This window comes from Thunnus maccoyii, chromosome 16, assembly GCF_910596095.1.
Source record: "Thunnus maccoyii chromosome 16, fThuMac1.1, whole genome shotgun sequence".
Classification (NCBI taxonomy): domain Eukaryota; kingdom Metazoa; phylum Chordata; class Actinopteri; order Scombriformes; family Scombridae; genus Thunnus; species Thunnus maccoyii.
In genome coordinates this window covers 1,453,216-1,479,531 of record NC_056548.1, presented here as the reverse complement: position 1 = coordinate 1,479,531, position 26,316 = coordinate 1,453,216, and the positions used below count along the sequence as shown (strand labels likewise).

General features: G+C 39.7%; 1 protein-coding gene across 1 annotated transcript; it reads left to right on the top strand.

Annotated features, from left to right (window-relative positions):
* The first annotated feature begins 726 nt into the window (after positions 1-726).
* Positions 727-25,591, top strand: g2e3 (G2/M-phase specific E3 ubiquitin protein ligase). Its single transcript, XM_042388033.1, has 17 exons — positions 727-865; positions 1,683-1,760; positions 2,376-2,473; positions 3,651-3,752; positions 12,304-12,428; positions 13,118-13,286; positions 14,636-14,742; positions 14,876-14,992; positions 15,163-15,287; positions 16,959-17,052; positions 19,516-19,680; positions 19,807-19,961; positions 20,712-20,896; positions 21,000-21,172; positions 21,648-21,687; positions 22,535-22,706; positions 23,383-25,591. The coding sequence occupies exons 2-17, from the start codon at positions 1,700-1,702 to the stop codon at positions 23,709-23,711; spliced, it is 2,217 nt and encodes a 738-aa protein (XP_042243967.1). The 5' UTR covers positions 727-865; positions 1,683-1,699; the 3' UTR covers positions 23,712-25,591.
* Positions 25,592-26,316: the final 725 nt, after the last annotated feature.

The window sequence follows — 26,316 nt, the reverse complement described above, 5'->3', positions numbered from 1 at the left end:
ATTGGGAAAAAAAACCCACACTGTTTTAGCATGTGTCACACTACTCTTTGAATTAATATTAAGCACTTGTTAAGATAGAGTTGTTAACAGCTCCACCAAATAGTGATTTTTCTCACATGCTTTCATTTCAATAAATGTTCAAATGATCCAATATTTCAGCAAAAATCAAAGATTAGAGAAAAAGTCCAAAAACTGAAAACAGATTTGTGTATCAGAACTTTGTTTTTTCTTCTTTCCTCTCCCATTAATCACCCCTCAGATTTATCTGCTGACCCTTTGGAGGTGCCCCACCCCTAGGTTGGGAACCACTGGACTAAACTAGCTAACTGTATATAAAGTAGTGTAAACTAGCTCCACCTCCAGCAGCTACAACAGTAACATGCTGCTCTAACACTGATGCTTCACTATTAATAATCTAATGATGTCATATGTAATAATATATCAGTCAGAGGGACCAAACCACTACTTTTACTGCAATACTTTATCTACATCAAGCTCATAATACTTGTAATGGAGTATTTTTATATTGCTGTATTCGTACTTTTACTGCAGTAAAGGATCTGAATACTTCTTCCACCACTGGGAGACTAAAATAGAGAAAAATTGAACAGAGTCTGGTCTGGTGGTTCAGACTCGCCTAGAAGTTAAATAGCAGTCGTCCACGAGGGGGCGCTAAACCGGAACACTGGGCGCAAACACACGAAGAAGAAGTGGCGGAAGCGGAAATGAGGCTCTTTTGTTTTCAAAGAGGGAAATTTAAAACTCGTCGACGTTAATCCAAAATAAACACAAACAAGCGGAATAAAAGCTCACAAAACGACACGAAAATGACCGCAAACTGACACTCTTCACACCCGAATGTAAAGTAGGTTTATTGACATTTTTCTGACAAATGTTTTGTCGTGTTATAAGTTTGTAAAAGATAAATTTAACTGATATTTTCTTCTGTGACGTTTGACGCAGAGAATCGTTTGAAGTTCATCAGCCGACAGAAAACGCAGCAAAAAATCACGTTAACGTTCATTTTTCTGCACAGTATTCTGTTTTATTTATTTGACATATGATCTATGGCAGATGAATATATATGTATACTATATTTTTGTCTCTTGGCCGGCGACCTGTTGATCATATTTTGTTCATATCTTATCTCTACTTTGCCATCTTTATGATATTCAGAGATTAATAAGAACATTAGACATTTGCTGAAGTTTTTTAATTGACCAGAGTTATATTTTCAACTCTAACTGTAAATTAACTTTACTGTAAATCAAAAGATAATTACGGAATACTGACAAATAAAAGATAACATCAGGAAACAGTTGTTATGATGTTGTTAACATTACAATAGTGAAAATATAAAGAAACACACAAAAAGACCAATAAACGAAACAAAACATGAAAATTATCAAAATAGATAAGAGCACTGCAAGGTAAAAATAAAATATTCAATTCAAACTTTATTAAGGACACAGCTCATGGGGATCCATAATACTAAAATATGTACTAATATACATTTATTTATTTGACTAATAAAGTCCAAAGAGAAGCCGTTTTCTGCTTTCTTGATTTTTATTAGCTACTTTATATACACTTTGTTATGTATGTATATTGGTGATGAACTGAAGACTGAAGCGATGCCTCAGTATATCTGACCTCTGACCCCGGTGGTTGTCGTCCTGCAGGGTCGCTTCACACCAACATGAGGAAGAAGGTGAAGGGGTCGCAGGGCGCCGGCGCCGACAGCAGCATCCTGGAGGAGTGTGAGTGGAGCTACAGACGTATTCAATATCTGCTTTTCACATTATTACTATAATTCATGTTTAAAGGTTCACTACGCAGGATTTATCAGTTGGTGTTTAGTTTAGTTTTAGTTTTTAGTTGGTTTTTCTCCATTTTTTTGCACCAAATTGCTTCAAAACTCAAATGTGACGACAGATTACACAACTATTGGTGCTTTAAGTAGATATTTTCAGTCCTGTAAATTTTTGAGGGAAAAAAAAAGAAATTATTATTGATAATGACCAAACAACAGGAAGAGAAATCAGAAGATATTAAGAATCACTTTAAAATATGATTATAATATTTATACGTTGATCATCTCTGTTTGTACCCATAAATATACATGGGAAAAGATTTTACAAGGAAAAATGAACTAAGGAATCTGGACAATATGTTTTTTGATGAAGATGCCAATTAATAAATATGATTGTGACATTCAGAGAGATTTCACCAAAAAGACCAAAACAGTATGAAGTCGGGAAAATAGTCACATGAAGAGCAGAAGTTTTACTCTGAGCTGCTTTAAATTGTTTGTTGAAATAAATTGTGTGTGCATGTGTGCGTGTGTGCGTGTGTGCGTGTGTGTGTGCGTGCAGGTTGTGCTCTGTGCAGACTCAGTGATGATGATCCGGCCATGTTTGGGGAAAAAGTCACACTCAAAGAGCATAAACTCTCCGTGCACTACTTCTGTTTGGTAAGTCTGTGTGTGCTTTTATACTTGTATATTCAGTGCTGTGCAAAAGTTTTAGGCACTTATAGTAAAGTGAGGAAGCCATAAATAGTTTTTATTGATCAGTTAACTTGATCCAAAGTTGAGTAAACAGCAGAAAGTAAATCTGTGGGCAGCTTTGTCTTTAAATCAGCAGCAGTTCTCCTCAGTGTTCCTGCATCTCGGAGAAGTCGCCACAGTTCTTCTTCTGTGTCTTCATGTTCATCCCAGACTGACTCCATGATGTTGAGATCAGAGACTGATGATAGATCTTTATGACTGTGGCTGGATGTTTGTTGTCCTGCTGCAGATGATCAGACGCCTCCTGATGGTTTATTTATTATGGAGAAGAATCTAAACATCTAAAGGGCATAAAACTTTTTGCACAGTTCTGTAAATATATTCCGTTTGTCACACAAACATAACAACAAACAGCTTCCTCAAGATTTAAGGAAACCTCGGTGAAAACCTGCAGGGTTCAGTGACTTTAGTTTGAAGGGATAAACTGGTTTTACAGGTGCAGTGAATCAGTGGTTTAGTAACTGGTGTCTCCCAGTATGAATGCAGTGATTTCAGGCAACACGGTTGAAAAGACCAAACACATTTATAATCATTTCTACACTTATTTACAACCGTAGCCTTACTTTTGATAGTTGCACATTATTTACTTATTGTTTGTTTATTTATTTATATGTTTCTACAGTTTTTAAAGTCAATTTAAGTAGATTAAGTTTTTGCCGCTGCACTAACAGTTTTTTTTTCTATCGCTGTTTCATCTCATATCAATAAAATCATTTTTAATTAATCAATCAATTAATCTGCCTGTTATTTTCTCAAATAATCGTTTTTTTTCTAAGAATGTGAGAAAGATATGACAAAAACCTGTTAGAATTTTCTAAAATCTTTTTTTTTTAAATACCAAAAGTCTAAAAATCTTAATCTTACTATCATATATGACATATAAAAACATTGAATAGTCACATGTCAGAAGCGGGAACCTGTGAAATTTTGGTATTTTTGCTGGAAAAATGATCAAATGAGTTGCAGATTGATTATCTGTTGATGGTAATGAAGAATTCTGCCCACAGTTACCTGAAAACAAATCTCATCCAGCATGAACACGAGCGATACTGTGACGTTATTTATCATAAATGTGTTCCAGCTGACGTCTTGTGGAGTTTACCAGCGAGGGGAAGAGAACGAAGGCGTGTTTGGTTTCCTGGTGGACGACATCAAACAGGAGAGTCGCCGTTCAGCCAGACTGGTGAGTGATTCGGTTTTATTCTCAAACTGAAGGGTGTGACAACGACGATTATGTACGTTTATCACATGACACATTGTGGGAGATGTTATAAAAATCTGTGTCAGACCGTCTGATATCAGTTTGTCAGATTGTGAGATGAACGTTGGTGAATCGTAAAGACACGACATCAGATCGTCCATCTGCAGCAAAGACACATAAACTTCTTCTTCTTTTGCCTCCATCTGTTTGTTCTTTGTGTATCCTGGACAAATGAAGGAGAACGAGTGTGTTTTCCTCTTAAATATTATTACAAAACTGCACTTACGCAGTCAACGTCACACCGACCAGTATGTTCTGTGTCATTTCATGTCGTATTCTGATTGGTCGGATTCCTAATTTCTGTCTGAAAGTCTCCAAATCTGCCGTCGGCGGGCGAGTCTCTCAGGACACAGTTTGGATCGACGACCACAGATTTCACCACGTTTCTCTCCCGATAGTAAAGTTTAGTCTCAGACAGCTCAGAATCCAGCGTGAAACGAGCTTTAGAGCAAACAAAAGATCATCTTCTTCCTCCAGATCACAACATGTTTAACTCACTTTAATGTAAAAGACGTCTGACTGACAAACAGCATCAGGCAGCAGTGACACGTGAAACCGAGGACTTTACACCACGAGACGCTCGCTGCACCATGACTTCCTCCTCCTGTCTTTACTGTGTCTTTACTGTGTCTTTACTGTCTGTTTACTGTGTGTTTACTGTGTGTTTACTGTCTGTTTACTGTCTGTTTACTGTCTGTTTACTGTGTCTTTACTGTCTGTTTACTGTCTGTTTACTGTGTCTTTACTGTCTGTTTACTGTGTGTTTACTGTCTGTTTACTGTGTGTTTACTGTGTGTTTACTGTGTCTTTACTGTCTGTTTACTGTCTGTTTACTGTGTGTTTACTGTGTCTTTACTGTCTGTTTACTGTCTGTTTACTGTCTGTTTACTGTGTGTTTACTGTGTCTTTACTGTCTGTTTACTGTCTGTTTACTGTGTGTTTACTGTGTGTTTACTGTGTCTTTACTGTCTGTTTACTGTCTGTTTACTGTGTGTTTACTGTCTGTTTACTGTCTGTTTACTGTGTCTTTACTGTCTGTTTACTGTCTGTTTACTGTGTCTTTACTGTGTCTTTACTGTGTCTTTACTGTCTGTTTACTGTCTGTTTACTGTTTGTTTACTGTGTGTTTACTGTGTGTTTACTGTGTCTTTACTGTCTGTTTACTGTCTGTTTACTGTCTGTTTACTGTGTGTTTACTGTGTCTTTACTGTCTGTTTACTGTCTGTTTACTGTGTGTTTACTGTGTGTTTACTGTGTCTTTACTGTCTGTTTACTGTCTGTTTACTGTGTGTTTACTGTGTGTTTACTGTGTCTTTACTGTCTGTTTACTGTCTGTTTACTGTCTGTTTACTGTGTGTTTACTGTGTGTTTACTGTGTCTTTACTGTCTGTTTACTGTCTGTTTACTGTTTGTTTACTGTGTGTTTACTGTGTGTTTACTGTGTCTTTACTGTCTGTTTACTGTCTGTTTACTGTCTGTTTACTGTCTGTTTACTGTGTCTTTACTGTCTGTTTACTGTCTGTTTACTGTGTCTTTACTGTTTGTTTACTGTTTGTTTACTGTGTCTTTACTGTCTGTTTACTGTCTGTTTACTGTGTCTTTACTGTCTGTTTACTGTGTGTTTACTGTGTGTTTACTGTCTGTTTACTGTCTGTTTACTGTCTGTTTACTGTGTCTTTACTGTTTGTTTACTGTGTGTTTACTGTGTGTTTACTGTCTGTTTACTGTGTCTTTACTGTCTGTTTACTGTCTGTTTACTGTCTGTTTACTGTGTCTTTACTGTTTGTTTACTGTCTGTTTACTGTGTCTTTACTGTCTGTTTACTGTCTGTTTACTGTCTGTTTACTGTTTGTTTACTGTGTCTTTACTGTCTGTTTACTGTCTGTTTACTGTGTCTTTACTGTCTGTTTACTGTCTGTTTACTGTTTGTTTACTGTGTCTTTACTGTCTGTTTACTGTCTGTTTACTGTGTCTTTACTGTCTGTTTACTGTCTGTTTACTGTTTGTTTACTGTGTCTTTACTGTCTGTTTACTGTCTGTTTACTGTCTGTTTACTGTGTGTTTACTGTCTGTTTACTGTCTGTTTACTGTGTGTTTACTGTCTGTTTACTGTCTGTTTACTGTGTCTTTACTGTCTGTTTACTGTCTGTTTACTGTGTCTTTACTGTCTGTTTACTGTCTGTTTACTGTCTGTTTACTGTGTGTTTACTGTGTCTTTACTGTCTGTTTACTGTCTGTTTACTGTGTGTTTACTGTCTGTTTACTGTCTGTTTACTGTGTCTTTACTGTCTGTTTACTGTCTGTTTACTGTGTGTTTACTGTGTCTTTACTGTCTGTTTACTGTCTGTTTACTGTGTGTTTACTGTCTGTTTACTGTCTGTTTACTGTGTGTTTACTGTGTCTTTACTGTCTGTTTACTGTGTCTTTACTGTCTGTTTACTGTGTCTTTACTGTCTGTTTACTGTCTGTTTACTGTGTGTTTACTGTCTGTTTACTGTCTGTTTACTGTGTGTTTACTGTGTGTTTACTGTCTGTTTACTGTGTGTTTACTGTGTGTTTACTGTCTGTTTACTGTGTGTTTACTGTCTGTTTACTGTGTGTTTACTGTGTCTTTACTGTTTGTTTACTGTGTGTTTACTGTTTGTTTACTGTCTGTTTACTGTGTCTTTACTGTCTGTTTACTGTGTGTTTACTGTGTGTTTACTGTCTGTTTACTGTCTGTTTACTGTCTGTTTACTGTGTCTTTACTGTTTGTTTACTGTGTGTTTACTGTGTGTTTACTGTCTGTTTACTGTGTCTTTACTGTCTGTTTACTGTCTGTTTACTGTCTGTTTACTGTGTCTTTACTGTTTGTTTACTGTCTGTTTACTGTGTCTTTACTGTCTGTTTACTGTCTGTTTACTGTCTGTTTACTGTTTGTTTACTGTGTCTTTACTGTCTGTTTACTGTCTGTTTACTGTGTCTTTACTGTCTGTTTACTGTCTGTTTACTGTTTGTTTACTGTGTCTTTACTGTCTGTTTACTGTCTGTTTACTGTCTGTTTACTGTGTGTTTACTGTCTGTTTACTGTCTGTTTACTGTGTGTTTACTGTCTGTTTACTGTCTGTTTACTGTGTCTTTACTGTCTGTTTACTGTCTGTTTACTGTGTCTTTACTGTGTCTTTACTGTGTCTTTACTGTCTGTTTACTGTCTGTTTACTGTTTGTTTACTGTGTGTTTACTGTGTGTTTACTGTGTCTTTACTGTCTGTTTACTGTCTGTTTACTGTCTGTTTACTGTGTGTTTACTGTGTCTTTACTGTCTGTTTACTGTCTGTTTACTGTGTGTTTACTGTGTGTTTACTGTGTCTTTACTGTCTGTTTACTGTCTGTTTACTGTGTGTTTACTGTGTGTTTACTGTGTCTTTACTGTCTGTTTACTGTCTGTTTACTGTCTGTTTACTGTGTGTTTACTGTGTGTTTACTGTGTCTTTACTGTCTGTTTACTGTCTGTTTACTGTTTGTTTACTGTGTGTTTACTGTGTGTTTACTGTGTCTTTACTGTCTGTTTACTGTCTGTTTACTGTCTGTTTACTGTGTCTTTACTGTCTGTTTACTGTCTGTTTACTGTGTCTTTACTGTTTGTTTACTGTCTGTTTACTGTGTCTTTACTGTCTGTTTACTGTCTGTTTACTGTGTCTTTACTGTCTGTTTACTGTCTGTTTACTGTCTGTTTACTGTTTGTTTACTGTGTCTTTACTGTCTGTTTACTGTCTGTTTACTGTGTCTTTACTGTCTGTTTACTGTCTGTTTACTGTTTGTTTACTGTGTCTTTACTGTCTGTTTACTGTCTGTTTACTGTGTCTTTACTGTCTGTTTACTGTCTGTTTACTGTTTGTTTACTGTGTCTTTACTGTCTGTTTACTGTCTGTTTACTGTCTGTTTACTGTGTGTTTACTGTCTGTTTACTGTCTGTTTACTGTGTGTTTACTGTCTGTTTACTGTCTGTTTACTGTGTCTTTACTGTCTGTTTACTGTCTGTTTACTGTGTCTTTACTGTCTGTTTACTGTCTGTTTACTGTCTGTTTACTGTGTGTTTACTGTGTCTTTACTGTCTGTTTACTGTCTGTTTACTGTGTGTTTACTGTCTGTTTACTGTCTGTTTACTGTGTCTTTACTGTCTGTTTACTGTCTGTTTACTGTGTGTTTACTGTGTCTTTACTGTCTGTTTACTGTCTGTTTACTGTGTGTTTACTGTCTGTTTACTGTCTGTTTACTGTGTGTTTACTGTGTCTTTACTGTCTGTTTACTGTGTCTTTACTGTCTGTTTACTGTGTCTTTACTGTCTGTTTACTGTCTGTTTACTGTGTGTTTACTGTCTGTTTACTGTGTGTTTACTGTGTGTTTACTGTGTGTTTACTGTCTGTTTACTGTGTGTTTACTGTGTGTTTACTGTCTGTTTACTGTGTGTTTACTGTCTGTTTACTGTGTGTTTACTGTGTCTTTACTGTTTGTTTACTGTGTGTTTACTGTTTGTTTACTGTCTGTTTACTGTGTCTTTACTGTCTGTTTACTGTGTGTTTACTGTCTGTTTACTGTCTGTTTACTGTCTGTTTACTGTGTCTTTACTGTTTGTTTACTGTGTGTTTACTGTGTGTTTACTGTCTGTTTACTGTGTCTTTACTGTCTGTTTACTGTCTGTTTACTGTCTGTTTACTGTGTCTTTACTGTTTGTTTACTGTCTGTTTACTGTGTCTTTACTGTCTGTTTACTGTCTGTTTACTGTCTGTTTACTGTTTGTTTACTGTGTCTTTACTGTCTGTTTACTGTCTGTTTACTGTGTCTTTACTGTCTGTTTACTGTCTGTTTACTGTTTGTTTACTGTGTCTTTACTGTCTGTTTACTGTCTGTTTACTGTGTCTTTACTGTCTGTTTACTGTCTGTTTACTGTTTGTTTACTGTGTCTTTACTGTCTGTTTACTGTCTGTTTACTGTCTGTTTACTGTGTGTTTACTGTCTGTTTACTGTCTGTTTACTGTGTGTTTACTGTCTGTTTACTGTCTGTTTACTGTGTCTTTACTGTCTGTTTACTGTCTGTTTACTGTGTCTTTACTGTCTGTTTACTGTCTGTTTACTGTCTGTTTACTGTGTGTTTACTGTGTCTTTACTGTCTGTTTACTGTGTGTTTACTGTCTGTTTACTGTCTGTTTACTGTGTCTTTACTGTCTGTTTACTGTCTGTTTACTGTGTGTTTACTGTCTGTTTACTGTCTGTTTACTGTGTGTTTACTGTGTCTTTACTGTCTGTTTACTGTGTCTTTACTGTCTGTTTACTGTGTCTTTACTGTCTGTTTACTGTCTGTTTACTGTGTGTTTACTGTCTGTTTACTGTCTGTTTACTGTGTGTTTACTGTGTGTTTACTGTCTGTTTACTGTGTGTTTACTGTGTGTTTACTGTCTGTTTACTGTGTGTTTACTGTCTGTTTACTGTGTGTTTACTGTGTCTTTACTGTTTGTTTACTGTGTGTTTACTGTTTGTTTACTGTCTGTTTACTGTGTCTTTACTGTCTGTTTACTGTGTGTTTACTGTGTGTTTACTGTCTGTTTACTGTCTGTTTACTGTCTGTTTACTGTGTCTTTACTGTTTGTTTACTGTGTGTTTACTGTGTGTTTACTGTCTGTTTACTGTCTGTTTACTGTCTGTTTACTGTGTCTTTACTGTTTGTTTACTGTCTGTTTACTGTGTCTTTACTGTTTGTTTACTGTCTGTTTACTGTGTCTTTACTGTCTGTTTACTGTGTCTTTACTGTTTGTTTACTGTCTGTTTACTGTCTGTTTACTGTGTCTTTACTGTCTGTTTACTGTCTGTTTACTGTGTCTTTACTGTTTGTTTACTGTCTGTTTACTGTGTCTTTACTGTTTGTTTACTGTCTGTTTACTGTCTGTTTACTGTGTCTTTACTGTCTGTTTACTGTGTCTTTACTGTCTGTTTACTGTGTCTTTACTGTTTGTTTACTGTCTGTTTACTGTGTCTTTACTGTCTGTTTACTGTCTGTTTACTGTGTCTTTACTGTTTGTTTACTGTGTCTTTACTGTCTGTTTACTGTGTCTTTACTGTCTGTTTACTGTCTGTTTACTGTCTGTTTACTGTCTGTTTACTGTGTCTTTACTGTCTGTTTACTGTGTCTTTACTGTTTGTTTACTGTCTGTTTACTGTGTCTTTACTGTCTGTTTACTGTCTGTTTACTGTGTCTTTACTGTCTGTTTACTGTGTCTTTACTGTCTGTTTACTGTGTCTTTACTGTTTGTTTACTGTCTGTTTACTGTGTCTTTACTGTCTGTTTACTGTGTCTTTACTGTTTGTTTACTGTCTGTTTACTGTGTCTTTACTGTCTGTTTACTGTCTGTTTACTGTCTGTTTACTGTGTCTTTACTGTCTGTTTACTGTGTCTTTACTGTCTGTTTACTGTGTCTTTACTGTCTGTTTACTGTGTCTTTACTGTTTGTTTACTGTCTGTTTACTGTGTCTTTACTGTGTGTCTAATGTGTGTCTACTGTGTGTTAACAGTGTGTCTACTGTGTGTTAACAGTGTGTCTACTGTGTGTTAACAGTGTGTCTATTGTGTGTCTACTGTGTGTTAACAGTGTGTCTACTGTGTGTTAACAGTGTGTCTAATGTGTGTCTACTGTGTGTTAACAGTGTGTCTACTGTGTGTTAACAGTGTGTCTAATGTGTGTCTACTGTGTGTTAACAGTGTGTCTATTGTGTGTTAACAGTGTGTCTATTGTGTGTTAACAGTGTGTCTATTGTGTGTCTATTGTGTGTCTACTGTGTGTTAACAGTGTGTCTATTGTGTGTCTACTGTGTGTCTACTGTGTGTTAACAGTGTGTCTATTGTGTGTCTATTGTGTGTCTACTGTGTGTTAACAGTGTGTCTATTGTGTGTCTAATGTGTGTCTATTGTGTGTTAACAGTGTGTCTACTGTGTGTTAACAGTGTGTCTAATGTGTGTCTACTGTGTGTTAACAGTGTGTCTACTGTGTGTTAACAGTGTGTCTATTGTGTGTCTATTGTGTGTCTACTGTGTGTTAACAGTGTGTCTATTGTGTGTTAACAGTGTGTCTATTGTGTGTTAACAGTGTGTCTATTGTGTGTCTATTGTGTGTCTACTGTGTGTTAACAGTGTGTCTATTGTGTGTCTAATGTGTGTCTACTGTGTGTTAACAGTGTGTCTACTGTGTGTTAACAATGTGTCTATTGTGTGTCTAATGTGTGTCTACTGTGTGTTAACAGTGTGTCTATTGTGTGTCTATTGTGTGTCTACTGTGTGTTAACAGTGTGTCTACTGTGTGTTAACAGTGTGTCTATTGTGTGTTAACAGTGTGTCTACTGTGTGTTAACAGTGTGTCTATTGTGTGTTAACAGTGTGTCTACTGTGTGTTAACAGTGTGTCTATTGTGTGTCTATTGTGTGTCTACTGTGTGTTAACAGTGTGTCTATTGTGTGTCTATTGTGTGTTAACAGTGTGTCTATTGTGTGTTAACAGTGTGTCTATTGTGTGTCTATTGTGTGTTAACAGTGTGTCTATTGTGTGTCTACTGTGTGTTAACAGTGTGTCTATTGTGTGTCTATTGTGTGTTAACAGTGTGTCTATTGTGTGTTAACAGTGTGTCTATTGTGTGTCTATTGTGTGTTAACAGTGTGTCTATTGTGTGTCTACTGTGTGTTAACAGTGTGTCTATTGTGTGTTAACAGTGTGTCTATTGTGTGTCTACTGTGTGTCTATTGTGTGTTAACAGTGTGTCTATTGTGTGTCTATTGTGTGTTAACAGTGTGTCTATTGTGTGTCTACTGTGTGTTAACAGTGTGTCTATTGTGTGTTAACAGTGTGTCTACTGTGTGTTAACAGTGTGTCTATTGTGTGTTAACAGTGTGTCTATTGTGTGTCTATTGTGTGTCTATTGTGTGTTAACAGTGTGTCTATTGTGTGTTAACAGTGTGTCTACTGTGTGTTAACAGTGTGTCTATTGTGTGTTAACAGTGTGTCTATTGTGTGTCTATTGTGTGTTAACAGTGTGTCTATTGTGTGTTAACAGTGTGTCTATTGTGTGTTAACAGTGTGTCTATTGTGTGTCTACTGTGTGTTAACAGTGTGTCTATTGTGTGTTAACAGTGTGTCTATTGTGTGTCTACTGTGTGTTAACAGTGTGTCTATTGTGTGTTAACAGTGTGTCTATTGTGTGTCTATTGTGTGTTAACAGTGTGTCTATTGTGTGTTAACAGTGTGTCTATTGTGTGTTAACAGTGTGTCTATTGTGTGTCTACTGTGTGTTAACAGTGTGTCTATTGTGTGTCTACTGTGTGTTAACAGTGTGTCTATTGTGTGTTAACAGTGTGTCTATTGTGTGTCTACTGTGTGTTAACAGTGTGTCTATTGTGTGTCTATTGTGTGTTAACAGTGTGTCTATTGTGTGTCTACTGTGTGTGTGTTTCAGAGGTGTTACGGCTGTAAGAAGAAGGGAGCGTGCGTCGGCTGTTACGTCAGGAGTTGCAGGAAGATGGTTCACTTCCCCTGCGGGAGGAAACAAAAGTTCATCTCGCAGTTTACCGGCAGCTTCCCGTGAGTTCCACAAAAACATGAAACACTTTATTTCATATGAGAGCTGGATGACGACTGGTTAGAGTCCAGTTCAACAGTGTAATTGGTGGAGGGATACAAATGTCATCAATTATTGGACGTTACCAGTCAGTAGTTTGTTAATCATTAATAAATGATGGAAAACAAAGTGTAGATTTTTCATAATAACTGTTTTTAAACTCTGTTGCAAATAATCACCACACAATCCATGTAAATTAGATATTTGAGCAATAAATTAAATTGTAATATCAAGATTCCTCTGACTCCCTTTGTCACTATTCAACAAATATCGAGACAAGTTTATAATATTAAATGTAGCAAATAAAGCTGCACAACCTCCAGACTTCATGAGGACTTAGATGAAGATGATTTAGCACAAAGTGAAACCCAAACTGTAGCTTTAAACAGCAAGTAAACAAAGAATATGTTACACTAACAACAGACTGTAGTCATGCTGCTTCTGTTGAAGCTGCAGTTCGGTGTCAACATAAAATAAAAAAGATCAGACATGAAACTAAAAGCACAGTTTGACTCGATTCATCAGACAGTGAATCAATACGTAAAGTAACAATGTGTGAACAGCAGTTTTTTAATCAATCACCTGCATCAAAGTGAGCACAACAAACTCTAGAAGTAGAAGGATGAAGTGGTCCAAACCTGTGTGTGTCCAGGTCTTACTGTCCGGATCACAGCCCCTTCCAGTCTCTGTGTGTGGGCTCCGACCTCAGTCTGCCTCAGTCCTGCTCCATCTGTTTGGACTCCATCGATCCCATCCTGTCCTACTCCGTCCTCAAGTGTCCGTCCTGCCACGCCAGCTGGTTCCACAGAGACTGTGTGCAGGTAACAAACAACTAAAAGCCTCTTTCACACATAGTTCCTGTTATGGGATTTTCCATCTTTAGGGGGTTACAGGTCGGAGTGACATCGGGGTCAAGACGAAGCTTTGAGGTCACGCTGTAATTCTCGATCTCTCCTCGAGACGTCAGCTGTCTGTGATGTTTTGGTGAAAGCAGAAACCTCTCTGAACGAGGGTTTATCAGCATCTCTATGGTTACCAAGGTCAGAGGAGGCTTCCCAGACGCTCAAACCAAAACTGCTGAAATTACACACAACGTGACTTAAACTGTCACGGGTAAAGTGCAGTCACTCGTTTAGAAACTAGTGAACCAATCAGACTAATTTTTCATATTGAAGGCTGATAAAGACGAACACTCTGGTGTTTACTGTTTTCGGTTCTCCACTTGGCCGAGTGCTTTCAATAAACATTTTCAGAATTAAGACATCAAAAGTCTCGTGTAAATTACTGGGATAACCCTTCAGGCACAGTTAGTGGTTTTCACTGTTCACACATGCAGCTACAGTCAGGAACATTTCCATCTTGCACTTTCTCACACATACATGGCAAAGCTGGAATAGATGATGATGCAAGGAAGAGTCCAGCAGATGGCGGTAATGCAAGACTTATGGATGCAAACCGCCATAAACTCAACAGAAGAAGAAGAAGGTGAAACTCACAGAACTCAGATCAATCTAAGCAGTTCTGATCAAATATGAATCAAGATTCTGTCACTGCGTTGTCAGATGTTTCCAGAGAAACATATTTTAGTGTTTACTGTTTAGCTCAGATATGAGAGAGTTTGTGACGCGGCCGCCATGTTGAAAATAGACGAGCCGAAACCGAGCACCCCGTGTGATTGGTTCGTTCACTCCACTCTCACAACACGTCCATACTGGCATCTCCCCAGAAATGTTACCTGGTCTGGAGGAGGGAAACTGGTGGTACAGATTTCCCTGATTATTGATCCCTGCAAAACAAACATTCAATACATTTTCTTTTGATCACTTTCTAGAAAGTTAATTAAAATTTGTGCTAAATTTGGATGGAAACTTGACCATCCTTTATTAGTGACCAGCCTTCATTTGTTCATCTCGGCCACATTAATATTCTTTTTTTTAGAATAGCTGTGCGTACAGACGAGTCCCTCGGTGAGATCTGGGACACCGTTTGGATCGACGACCACAGATTTCATCACGTTTCATCTCAGACAGCCCAGAATCCAGCGTGTTTGTTCACAGAACTGTTTCGAACAGCATGTAGACTTTGTTTAAAGGTTGTATCAGGAAGTACAGGAGTGTTAATAAGTTGTTTCCTGTCTGTCTACCTGTAAATGTGTGTTTTTGTGTGTCAGCGTCAGGCCCACAGCGCAGGCCTGTTCTTCTTCAGATGCACTCTCTGTAACAACAAGGAAAGCTTCCAGGAGGAGATGCTGAGGATGGGAATATACATCCCAGAGAGGTAACGGCTGTGTTGTTGTTCTTTGATTTTGACCACATAACAGCAGGAGAGTTCTGTACATGACATTAAACTAACAGTAGGGACAGAATGAAGTCGATCACTGTCGTTCACCACCTGCTCTGTCTCCCTGCAGAGATGCCTCATGGGAGTTGGAGGCAAACGCGTATTCAGAGCTGCTGGAGGTTTACACGCGCTGCGACGCTCTCACCTGCCTCTGCGACAACGGACGCACGCACTCCGCCAAGACCGGGTACGACCTTTATGTCACAAGAAGCGACAGTATGTCAGCGTCTCAGCTGGTAGAGCAGCACGTTCCTGCTGCTGCTGCTGCTGCTGCTGCTGCTGCCGCTGCTGCTGCTGCTGCTGCTGCTGCTGCCGCTGCTGCTGCTGCGATAATAACGTTGTTGTTGTTTGTTTCAGTTGGTTCGAGGTGATCCGCTGCCGCCTGTGTGGATCCAGAGGGACTCACAGGAAATGCTCGGGGCTGAAGTTGTACACCACAGACTGGCCGTGCACCGACTGCACGCAGGCTACTGACGGGAAAGGTCTGAGTCACTGACAGACAGACTCACTGCTGGTCAATTATGTTTTAATACTAAGTGGCTTGTTTGTCTGTGGTGGAAAATGGACATCATTATCATTGATGCGAGTTGAAATCTGGGCAAAAATACACATTTTATTGTAGGCCCGGGCGATCAAACACTAGTGATATGTACCAATGATCAACACTTCATCAATAGCAATAAGAACATTATTCAATATAACGTTTGATAGTTTCACTTAAAAGCAAACCGCCATGACAGCACATAATGAATATGCAAAGTTTGGTTGCTGAACAAACGCCAGACGCACTCCCTCCCGGGCTCATAAACAGCCAATCATATCCATTGATAATGGAGCTCCGAGTGACACACAAACAGCGGCCGATCATTTAACAGGTGTTGTTGTTCGGTTGCATCATCGTCATGTGACACAACAACAGAGACGGCGTGCAGTGAGAAAATGAGTGCAGACGGCGAGGAAATTGTTCAAAGTAACGTGGTTAAATTCAACTTTTTTTTCTCCTGATCTTTATTAAAAATAGGTTATTAAAACTTATCAATAATTTTTTATATTGACTGAAATAAAATATTTTATTGTGATGTATTTTTCAGCCTGATTTTATTGTTTCTTTTGTTGATGTTTTATTGTTTATTACGATCAAATGTTGTCACTTAATCATCATAATTCACAATTCTGTTGAGTAAACTTATGGAAAATGACAAATATTAGAATAACAAATAATTATTTTCATTATTTATTAATCTGCCGGTTGTCAGAAAACATTTTCCCAGAATGCTCGTTGACGTCTTCACATGTCCAAAACCCCAAAATATTCACTTTACAATGATGTAAAACAGAGAAAAACAGCAAATTTATACATTAGAGAAACTGGAATTCATGGATTTTTTTAAAAAAATTTTTACTTTAAAAACAATTATTTAATGAACAAACGTGTTGCTGTCAATCAACTAGTCAATTAATTGTTTCAGCTTTAATTAAAATATCTCTCGAAATCTGAAACAAACTAAACTAGAAGAGTGCAGATCTCCAGCGGGTGTGTCTGAGGCAGCTGTAGTCTCAGCTGTCTTTAAGATGCATAGAACAGTGTGATGGTTTTGTAACTTAATTGTCCCTCCTGGCTCCCCGTACAGTCACAAGATGGCGGTGAAGTTAACATAAACAGGGATTTATTCATCTCATATCGTGTCTTAACTTTAGTGGATCGTAACATATCGGGTACAGAATTGATCTGCAGATGCTCTGGTTCAAGATGAGACCAAACTCTTCTATGGATGTCAGTTTTTGAGCCACAACAAAGACCAGAATGTGGCCTCGGCTAAAAACCAGTCTGTTTTTAGCCGATTGCTAGAAAGGCCTTTTGCAGCAGTTGTTTATCACTTGTGGCCAGTTAAGATGAGTCAGCAGTCAATTGTGAGTTAAAACATGTTATAAAATAGGTTTTTCAACAATTGTGAATCACTGCAACCACAAGAAGTTGTTGAACATGCAGTCAGTCATACACGTGCACAAGAAGTATCAGTGTTATTAAAACAACAGCAGTTCTCACTTCGGAAAACAAACTCTGCAAACAGATTTCTGATTTTTGTTACTGTTGTTGTAGAAATCGTTGTGATGATGCTTCTGTACGTGTAACATGTATTTGTCTTCTCCAGCTTCTCTGGTCGCGTCTCCTCAGGGGGGTCCGAGGAGGAGTCTACTGTCCAAACGCCACCTGTCCTCCATCCACTCCTCCATCAGCTGTAAAAGGTAGACAAACCTAACGCACCTGCCTTCCATCAGCTGTAAAAGGTAGACAAACCTAACGCACCTGCCTTCCATCAGCTGTAAAAGGTAGACAAACCTAACGCACCTGTCCTCCGTCAGCTGTAAAAGGTAGACAAACCTAACGCACCTGTCCTCCGTCAGCTGTAAAAGGTAGACAAACCTAACGCACCTGTCCTCCATCAGCTGTAAAAGGTAGACAAACCTAACGCACCTGTCCTCTGTCAGCTGTACAAGGTAGACAAATGAAACGCACCTGTCCTCCGTCAGCTGTAAAAGGTAGACAAACCTAACGCACCTGTCCTCCGTCAGCTGTAAAAGGTAGACAAATGAAACGCACCTGCCCTCCGTCAGCTGTAAAAGGTAGACAAATGAAACGCACCTGTCCTCCGTCAGCTGTAAAAGGTAGACAAACCTAACGCACCTGTCCTCCGTCAGCTGTAAAAGGTAGACAAATGAAACGCACCTGTCCTCCGTCAGCTGTAAAAGGTAGACAAATGAAACGCACCTGCCCTCCGTCAGCTGTAAAAGGTAGACAAATGAAACGCACCTGTCCTCCGTCAGCTGTAAAAGGTAGACAAACCTAACGCACCTGTCCTCCATCAGCTGTAAAAGGTAGACAAACCTAACGCACCTGTCCTCTGTCAGCTGTACAAGGTAGACAAATGAAACGCACCTGTCCTCCGTCAGCTGTAAAAGGTAGACAAACCTAACGCACCTGCCTTCCGTCAGCTGTAAAAGGTAGACAAACCTAACGCACCTGTCCTCCGTCAGCTGTAAAAGGTAGACGAACCTAACGCACCTGTCCTCCGTCAGCTGTAAAAGGTAGACGAACCTAACGCACCTGTCCTCCGTCAGCTGTAAAAGGTAGACGAACCTAACGCACCTGCCCTCCGTCAGCTGTAGAAGGTAGACAAACCTAACGCACCTGTCCTCCGTCAGCTGTAAAAGGTAGACAAACCTAACGCACCTGCCTTCCATCAACTGTAAAAGGTAGACAAACCTAACGCACCTGCCCTCCGTCAGCTGCAAAAGGTAGACAAACCTAACGCACCTGCCCTCCGTCAGCTGTAAAAGGTAGACAAACCTAACGCACCTGCCTTCCATCAGCTGTAAAAGGTAGACAAACCTAACGCACCCGTCCTCCGTCAGCTGTAAAAGGTAGACAAACCTAACGCACCTGCCTTCCATCAGCTGTAAAAGGTAGACAAACCTAACGCACCCGTCCTCCGTCAGCTGTAAAAGGTAGACAAATGAAACGCACCTGTCCTCCTTACAAACAGCAACTAACAAATCCTGCATAGCGTAACTTTAAACATACGACTGTAAATCCTAAACGCTGTTGATCCTTTGTACTTAACTTTATTAACAATGATTGATGAGGAATCATGACTGATGAAGGTCTGAGGACTGAAACGTCGTTAGTAAAGTGAGTACAAGCGATCGACAGCGTGCAGGATTTTTTAGCCGTTTCACAGTCAGAGATTATGATCCTACGCACCCATTATATATATTGTTGAGTTGTGTACTTACATTATCTCAAATGTTTCCAACAATGTTCAAACTCAGAGAAATCTGTAATTTAATCAAAGTAACGGACCGTTTCATTTGGTCGCCTGTCGATGGCGTCATACCTCCTCTACCAAAGAGTAAACACGCACCAGATGCATACGGCGGCGCTGTGTTTGTCCGCTACAATGGCGTCTACCAAAGAGTAACTTACACACATACAAGATAATACATCGGCGTTGTGGTTGTTCCACACAAACTGTTATAAATGGACTTTTATTCAGTTTTAAGACACATTTTCATGATAAATTTAGGTGGTTTTTAACTATATCTTTTAGCCGGAAGAAGGATTTTAGTCATTGGACGTCTGGATCTTAAGTTATCAGAGAAATAAACTGGACAAACGTTAGCAGCAGCTCGGCTAACAGCCCCTCCAGGAAGTCCGGTGGTCACCAAACATCGTCAGAGGAATATTGATTTTTTAGGTGAAACAGTTTTAATTAGTATTTTAACGATTTTAATCTGCGTGTACGTTTGTTTCTGGAGAGGAAGAAACTGGCCGAACGTCTGGATCTAAAGTTATAAGAGAAATAAACCAAATAAGTGTTAGCAGCAGCTCGGCTAACAGCCCGTACCGGATGTCCGGTGGTCGCTGTACGTCATCGGAGAAACACTGATTTTTTTAGGTGAAACAGCTTCATTCAGTGTTTTTACCTGTAATCTCCGGGTCCGTTTGTTCTGGAGAGGAGGAGACCTCTGCGGATGATGAACACTGGAGTAATCCTATCCCGGTGAAGCTGGTTATTTAACAACAAAGACAACAACTCCCATGATCCCTTGCTACTTCACACCGTCATCACACTCCGTCTTTTGTTATTGTTTTGATTGAGACGCCTAGCGGCTGAAATTACATATTGTGTGTTTAAATCTCTCTGTCAGACCGTCGTTACCTGTTGGCTCACCTGAGGAGCTCCTGCAGGCTTTGGCCCCTCAGCTGCGTCCCGTCGGGGTCCAGGTGGAGGTGAGAGGGGACCAGGCTCTGTCTGCAGGTCTGGACCTGGTGAGGAGGACCGACTTCGACCCCACACACAGTCTGAGTGTCAGGTCAGTGCAGCATGAACTCACCACAGCTCTGATGCGTCTATAGACAAAGATTCTTCCAGTTTGTCAGTTAGTGTCGCCGAGTTGTTTCTTTCGCATTTTTATTTGTGTTTTCTCCTGAACTCATAGGTTCAAAGACGACCAGCAGACCGCGTTTCCCAGCAGCCTCTGTGACGGCGACATGGCCAGGCAGTACTTCCTGAAGCTGCTGGTGCAGCAGATCCAGGACTCTGTGGTGTTTGAAGGTCCAGACGGATCCAAAAACCTGGCACTGGACTCGCAGGGTACGAAGAGTTTACTGACATGGCTGACGTGTGTGTAGAGCTGCAGTTATCAGTTATTTATCGGTTAATCTGTCCAGTATTTTCTCAATCTATTAGTTGTTTGGTCTATAAAATGTCAGAAAATAGTGAAAAATGTGGATCAATGTTTCCCAAAGACCAAGATGACGTCATCAAATGTCTTGTTTTGTTCACAACCCAAAAATATTCAGTTTACTGTCATAGAGACTAAAGAAACCAGAAAATATTCACAGTTAAGAAGCTGCAATCAGAGAATTTTGGCAATTAATTTTCTGTCTGATGTGTCAGTGTGTAATGAACCTACAGAGAATCATCAGAGACTCTGCAGCTCCTCTCGGCTTTACGGAGCTTTATAGTGAGTTTCAGCTCATTGTTTATCTGTCCGGCTGCAACTTTACTGCTCTGGTTCACTCTCAGCGTCTCATAGTGTCGTTTTCAGAGAGAAGAAGCTGTAAAAAGCCGCTGAACACTACCTGCTAACAGTTAGCTGTAGACTAGCTGGTGAACATAGTGGAGCATTTAGCAGCTGAAGAGCCAGATGTTTCCCTCAGGAGTTGGTAGAGAGTAGAAACATTCACCAGGCGGACAGAAACACGACTCCACTAATGGATGTGGAAATATGTCGGCGTTAATGTTCACTACTTGTTTCTGATGAGAACTAAACAGTTGTTGCAGGTTTAAGGACGTCTGTGTTGGTGAAATCTAATCACTAAATGTTTGTTTGTCCTTCAGCTCTGCGTGAGGACGTGTACTTTGACGTCGGCTGCCTGCTCGCCATCTCTCTGGTTCACGGCGGTCCACCCGTCGGCTTCTTCTCCGGCGCTCTCTACCAGTGTCTGTTCAACTACCCGGCCAACCGCCCGCTCACCGTCACACACATGACGCCCGACACGCACTTCACCCGCCAAGTCAGCAGGGTGAGCACAGGACGGACTTTTACTGCATGAACCTTCCAGCCAACGATGATAACAGCACGAGAGATTTGATAGATTGATCGATTGATTGATTGATTGATTACAGATCGCGGAGGCGGAGTCTTTAGACAACCTGAAAGAAGCTGTAGCGGCGAGCTGGGAGTTCCTGGAGCTCGCCGGCTGCAACAGACCAATCAGCAGCCTGGCGGAGAGAGAAGCTCTGGTGGAAGATCTGGTGAACTTCACCATGATCACCAGGATGCAGCTGCCGCTACAGAGGTAGAGAGACACAGGAAAGAAGGAGAGAGAGAGAGAGACATAAACCTCTCAGCAGCAGACTGGTTGCTGTATTGTGATTATTTAATAGTGTTTTAAATGTCTGTTAATCACTTTGGTTTTTCAATGACTTGACTTGGTTTCTTCAAGTTCTGAAAGACAAACGATGCTTATAAATAATTGTGTTTTTACTCATTCAACACTTTATCTTCAGACCAGTGCTCCCAACACACACCTGATGAGTTCTATAGACAGAATAAGTAGTCAAGCTGCTGCTGATCCAGGGAACCAGTGTGATAGACGCTGCTGATGATGCTGGTGAAGAGGACGCTAGCAGCGGGTCGGCTTACGTAGCGCAGCTTTTATCCTAAAGTGAGAGAAAAGTGTCAGAAAGAACAAAAAGGGTCGAGAGACAGAAAGAAGACGATATAAATGACGTCTAATTCTAATATATCGACTGTTTTCTGTCCTCCTGCAGGATTCGAGAAGGTCTGCAGACTTTGGGCGTCTTCGATCAGGTGATTTTTTTTACTCTGCATCTTTGTCTTTGTTGGTTTCTGCAAATGTGTTGATTTTATTTCTGAGCGGTTTAGTTTGGATCGAGCTGCAGCTGCAATGATCAATGAACAGAAAAATAATCCACCATGCAAATATTTTGATAATCAATCAATCGTTTCAGTCGTATTTCAAGCAAAAATGCAAAATATTTTCTGCTTCCAGCTTCTCAAAAGTGACGGTTTGCTGGTTTTCTTTCGTCATGACATGTGACTGTAAATTGAATATATTTGGGTTTCAGACGTTACATCACATTTTTAACATTCTAACATTTCAAGTCTTAACATTCAAAGACTAAACGAGTAATTGAGAAAAGGCTCCGACTACGAACCGGTACAATAATTTACCAACTGTTGACACTGACTGGGACCAGTCATCCATAGGCTAGTTTGTTCTATTGGTACTGGAAGGGTTGCTGGACCTCTTGTCGACCACTAACCATCATCACGTCTGGCGTTTTAATGACGTTTTTCCTGCATTTTACTGTTTTAACCCAAACTATGATCTTTCTCTGACCCAAACAACAGGAAGGACCGGTGTATCACCTGCAGGCAAAAATGTTCCTCTATTGTGAAACAGTTTGGATTTGATCACATGATCCTGCTTAATCAATACCAGTGTGCATGTGTTATAATGCCATAGCAACAATAAACAGACTATTGACATGTGAGAAAATACTTGAAAGATGAATCAATAATAAAAATAGTTGCAGCGCTTCGTTAAATCATCAGAGGATTATTTTAATTTGACACTCCAGCTTCAACAGGAAGTTTACGATCAAGAGTTCACCTGATGTGATCTGATCTCCAGGTGCAGCTCTTCCCGTCGGCGTTCTGCGGTGTTTTCTGCGAGGCGGCGGATCGGCTCACGGCTCAGACGGTCGGTCAGCTGTTCGCCGTTAACTTCTCCCAACAGGAGGAGCGACTGAACAGAGAGACGCGCGTCATCAGCTTCTGGAGACACTTCCTGATGGAGAGCGAAGGTAACACAGTTCTGTAGCCTGGTAATGACATCATCAGCCTGGTCTGACATCATCAGCCTGGTTATGACGTCGTCAGCCAGGTCATGACGTCATCAGCCTGGTCTGACATCATCAGCCTGGTCTGACATCATCAGCCTGGTCATGACATCATCAGAGCCGTCAGGAGTTTTATATAGAAGTGATTCAGGTCTTTATTCAGACAAGAGAACAACGTGTCAATAATACAACAATGTTTTTAATATTATATGTTTACATTCCTGCTGATAATAAAATGTTTTCTTGTTTCCCTTTTCTCTCCTTTTCCTCTCATCTCCCCTCGTTTCCTCATCTCCTCTCTTGTTTCCTTGTCTCCTCTCCTCTCCTCTCTCCTCTCCTCTCCTCTCCTCTCTTGTTTCCTTGTTTTGTCTCCTCTCCTCTCCTCTCCTCTCTTCTCCTCTCCTCTCTTCTCATCTCCTCTCCTCTCTTCTCGTCTCCTCCCCTCTCCTCTCCTCTTCTCTCCTCTCTTCTCCTCTTCTCTCATCTCCTCTTCTCTCCTCTCCTCTCCTCTCCTCTCTTCTCCTCTCTTCTTCTCTCCTCTCCTCTCCTCTCCTCTCCTCTCCTCTCCTCTCCTCTCTTCTCCTCTCCTCTCCTCTCCTCTCCTCTCCTCTCCTCTCCTCTCCTCTCCTCTCCCCATCAGTTGGGAGGAGCTCCATCTCCCTGCAGGACCTCCTTTGTTTCTCCACAGGAGCTGAGGAGCTGCCAGCGGCCGGCCTCCGCCCTCCTCCCTCCATCTCCTTCCTCCACCCCTTCAACTCCTCTCCGTCAGGAATGGAAGAGGACGGGGGAGGAGAGAAGGAGGCGGGCAGGCCAGGGATGGAGGAGTGGAGGGACGAGGGTCTCTTCCCTCAGAGCCAGCCCGGCTCCAAACACCTCCTCCTGCCCGTCACCTCCTCCTACCAGGCCTTCAAAAGCTCCATGGAGCAGGCCGTCAGCCACCGTGTGCACCTCCTCCCCACCGAGAGATAGAGGAGCAGAAAGATGAACTCCCACATTTAAAAACAATTATTATTTTCAGTATCGACTAATCTATGGAATAATCTATTGATTAGTCGTTTTGGTCATAAAACGGCAGAAATGACAGTTTTCCAAAGCTCAAGTCGTCCAAAACCCAAAAATACTCGATTAATATTCATATCTCAAAACAAGAAACTGATGTCACAATGATTGACAGCTCCTCCTCCTCCGTTATTGCAGCTCTACTGATCGAGTTTATTTTTAAGTCATTTTAAAACCGTTTATCGTATGTTTCTATACAAACTAATGTTTATTTTACATAATAAGTAGCATTGGTGATGAATATACACGGTGAAGCATTATGAATCTGTCTATTATTTGATTTTTTTATTTTTAATTCCTGTTATTCTAAAGCAGCTATTCCTTCCTCATCTTGGATTTTTATATGATTTTTTCCTTTTTTTTTATCAGTGTAATGAAGCATCTGAACATGTCGGGTAATTACAGGATAAATCTGGTTTTATTCCATGAATCTTCACATTACAGACTCAAACCAACAGTGTGACGGTCCGTCCATCAATACTTTCCTCCTTCCTCACTCGGCTCATCGGTTCCTACTGAGGACTGAAATCTTTTAAAAACACCTCATGAAATATTTAGTTCTTTTATAAGAAATATGGACGTTTCAGTATTTGATATTCTTTCAAACAATACAGCTAAAGGTGAAAATAGCGGAAATAATAAATAATCAATTAGACGCACTAATTTTCCAAAGTAGAGTGAGAGTCTCTGGTGTGTTTCAGCTTTTCACTCTGGCAGAAAATCTAATCTGACAGAATGTGTTTAACTGTAACTTCTACTTCATCAAGGTTGTTAAGTTTGATCTGAAGTTTATACAAAATAAAACACCTGATGGTTGAGCAGAGACTCAGAATCAAAGGCTCAATAACTCACAGACAGGAAGCATTTGTTGTGTTATATAGATTTTTCCTGGTAGTTTAAATAATTTCTCCATATAGTTTAGTTGGAAGTTGAATTTAAAGTATAAACTTGGTGTTTTTGCTGTTACCAGGAGACCCAAACTAATGATACTTTTCTCCTTCTCAGCTCACAAATATATCATTAATTTCTTTATTTAAAAAGGCTTATTCATTTCCTGAAACACTTTAGTTTAATAGGGCATTTGTAGGGGACTATTTTCAGCGGCGGATGAATCTGCATTTGGTGCTGTTATAAACTACGGTGTGTATTAATGGTGATGCGGCTCACTGACGGCTTTTTAATAGTTTTTAAACAATAACGGAGGAATCAGATGAGTCACACACAGTATTTGTTGGTTTGAAGTGAAGCATAAAGAAAAATATAGAATATTTCCAGACTTATCCTTCATGTTTGTCTATAAACGCTTTCTCAATTAATTCATCCAGAAAGAAATAAAATCACTATCGTGCTATAAAGTTACACGTTGTATGACTGAGGATTTTATCCTCATCATCACCTCTAATACTGAGTTTGTCTGAGTTTAAAGAAAATTACAGTTAAGTTTTTTTTTTAAGTTTTCTCATCAGCTTCATTGTAGAGAAACCTTCGTTAAACTCTGAACAGTTGGTGTATGATGTGATTCACTGATGAAGCTGATCAGTGAAACGTCATCAAACGTTAAGACCTGAAAACTCAGATTTTTCCTTTTAATTCAGGCAGCAAGTCGGGTGAAAAGTCTTAAATTTGTGGTTTTTGAAACCTTGAAACTTTCCTTCAGCGTCCAGCTCCAGATGTGATGACATGATGATTCCATCATATCATGTAAATAGATGAATATCTTTTATGTTTTTTTCCAGTTTAAAAACTTTTGTGCTTATTTTTATAACTTTGCCTTAAAAGCTGCTTTTAATCGTCATATTTTAATTGTACATAGTTTTTTTTTTTAATCTTTTATTGATGCTCGATGTCGCCCAGATTTTCTGTTTGTGTTTTTTTTTTCCTTGTCATGTCGTTATCATTATATGTTGTTATCAGTCTTTTTTTTTTAGCAAATTATTACATCAGTAATATCTCAAAAACGTGGGTTGATTTGATGAAAATGTTAGGGATTATAACTTTCAGTGTCTATTGATTTCTGTCCTTCTTTTCTTGTTTTTCTTGTTATTTATCTATTTTGTGTTTTGTTCCTGTTGTTTCCTCTTTGTCCTTGTTGCTTATAAATGCATTATTCTGTTTTCTCAAACTAAATATCTGAACATGTTTCTCTGCAACACAAATAAATCTGCTTCAGTCTGATCCCAGTGCTTGTTTGTTTATTAGTCAGGTGAAAAAAAGAACAGAATATTCCTCTATGGCTTCCTGAACTCCCAAAAACACCTGCAAAAGTCAAATTATTAAAATTTACTGTAAAATTACAGTGTTCTGAGAATTCGGGTGCAACCTCACCGCTAGATGCCGATAAATCCTACACACTGGTCCTTTAATTAGTATATCTCTATATATAGAGTACATGTATTTATTGATGTATAAGTCACATTTCGTCCTCCAAGGAGTGAGACCTCTTCCTCTCTTCGCTCCTCCCTGACGGAGAGCTTTTTTTTTCATTGGTTCCTGAAAACAGCAGCAGAGTGAGACC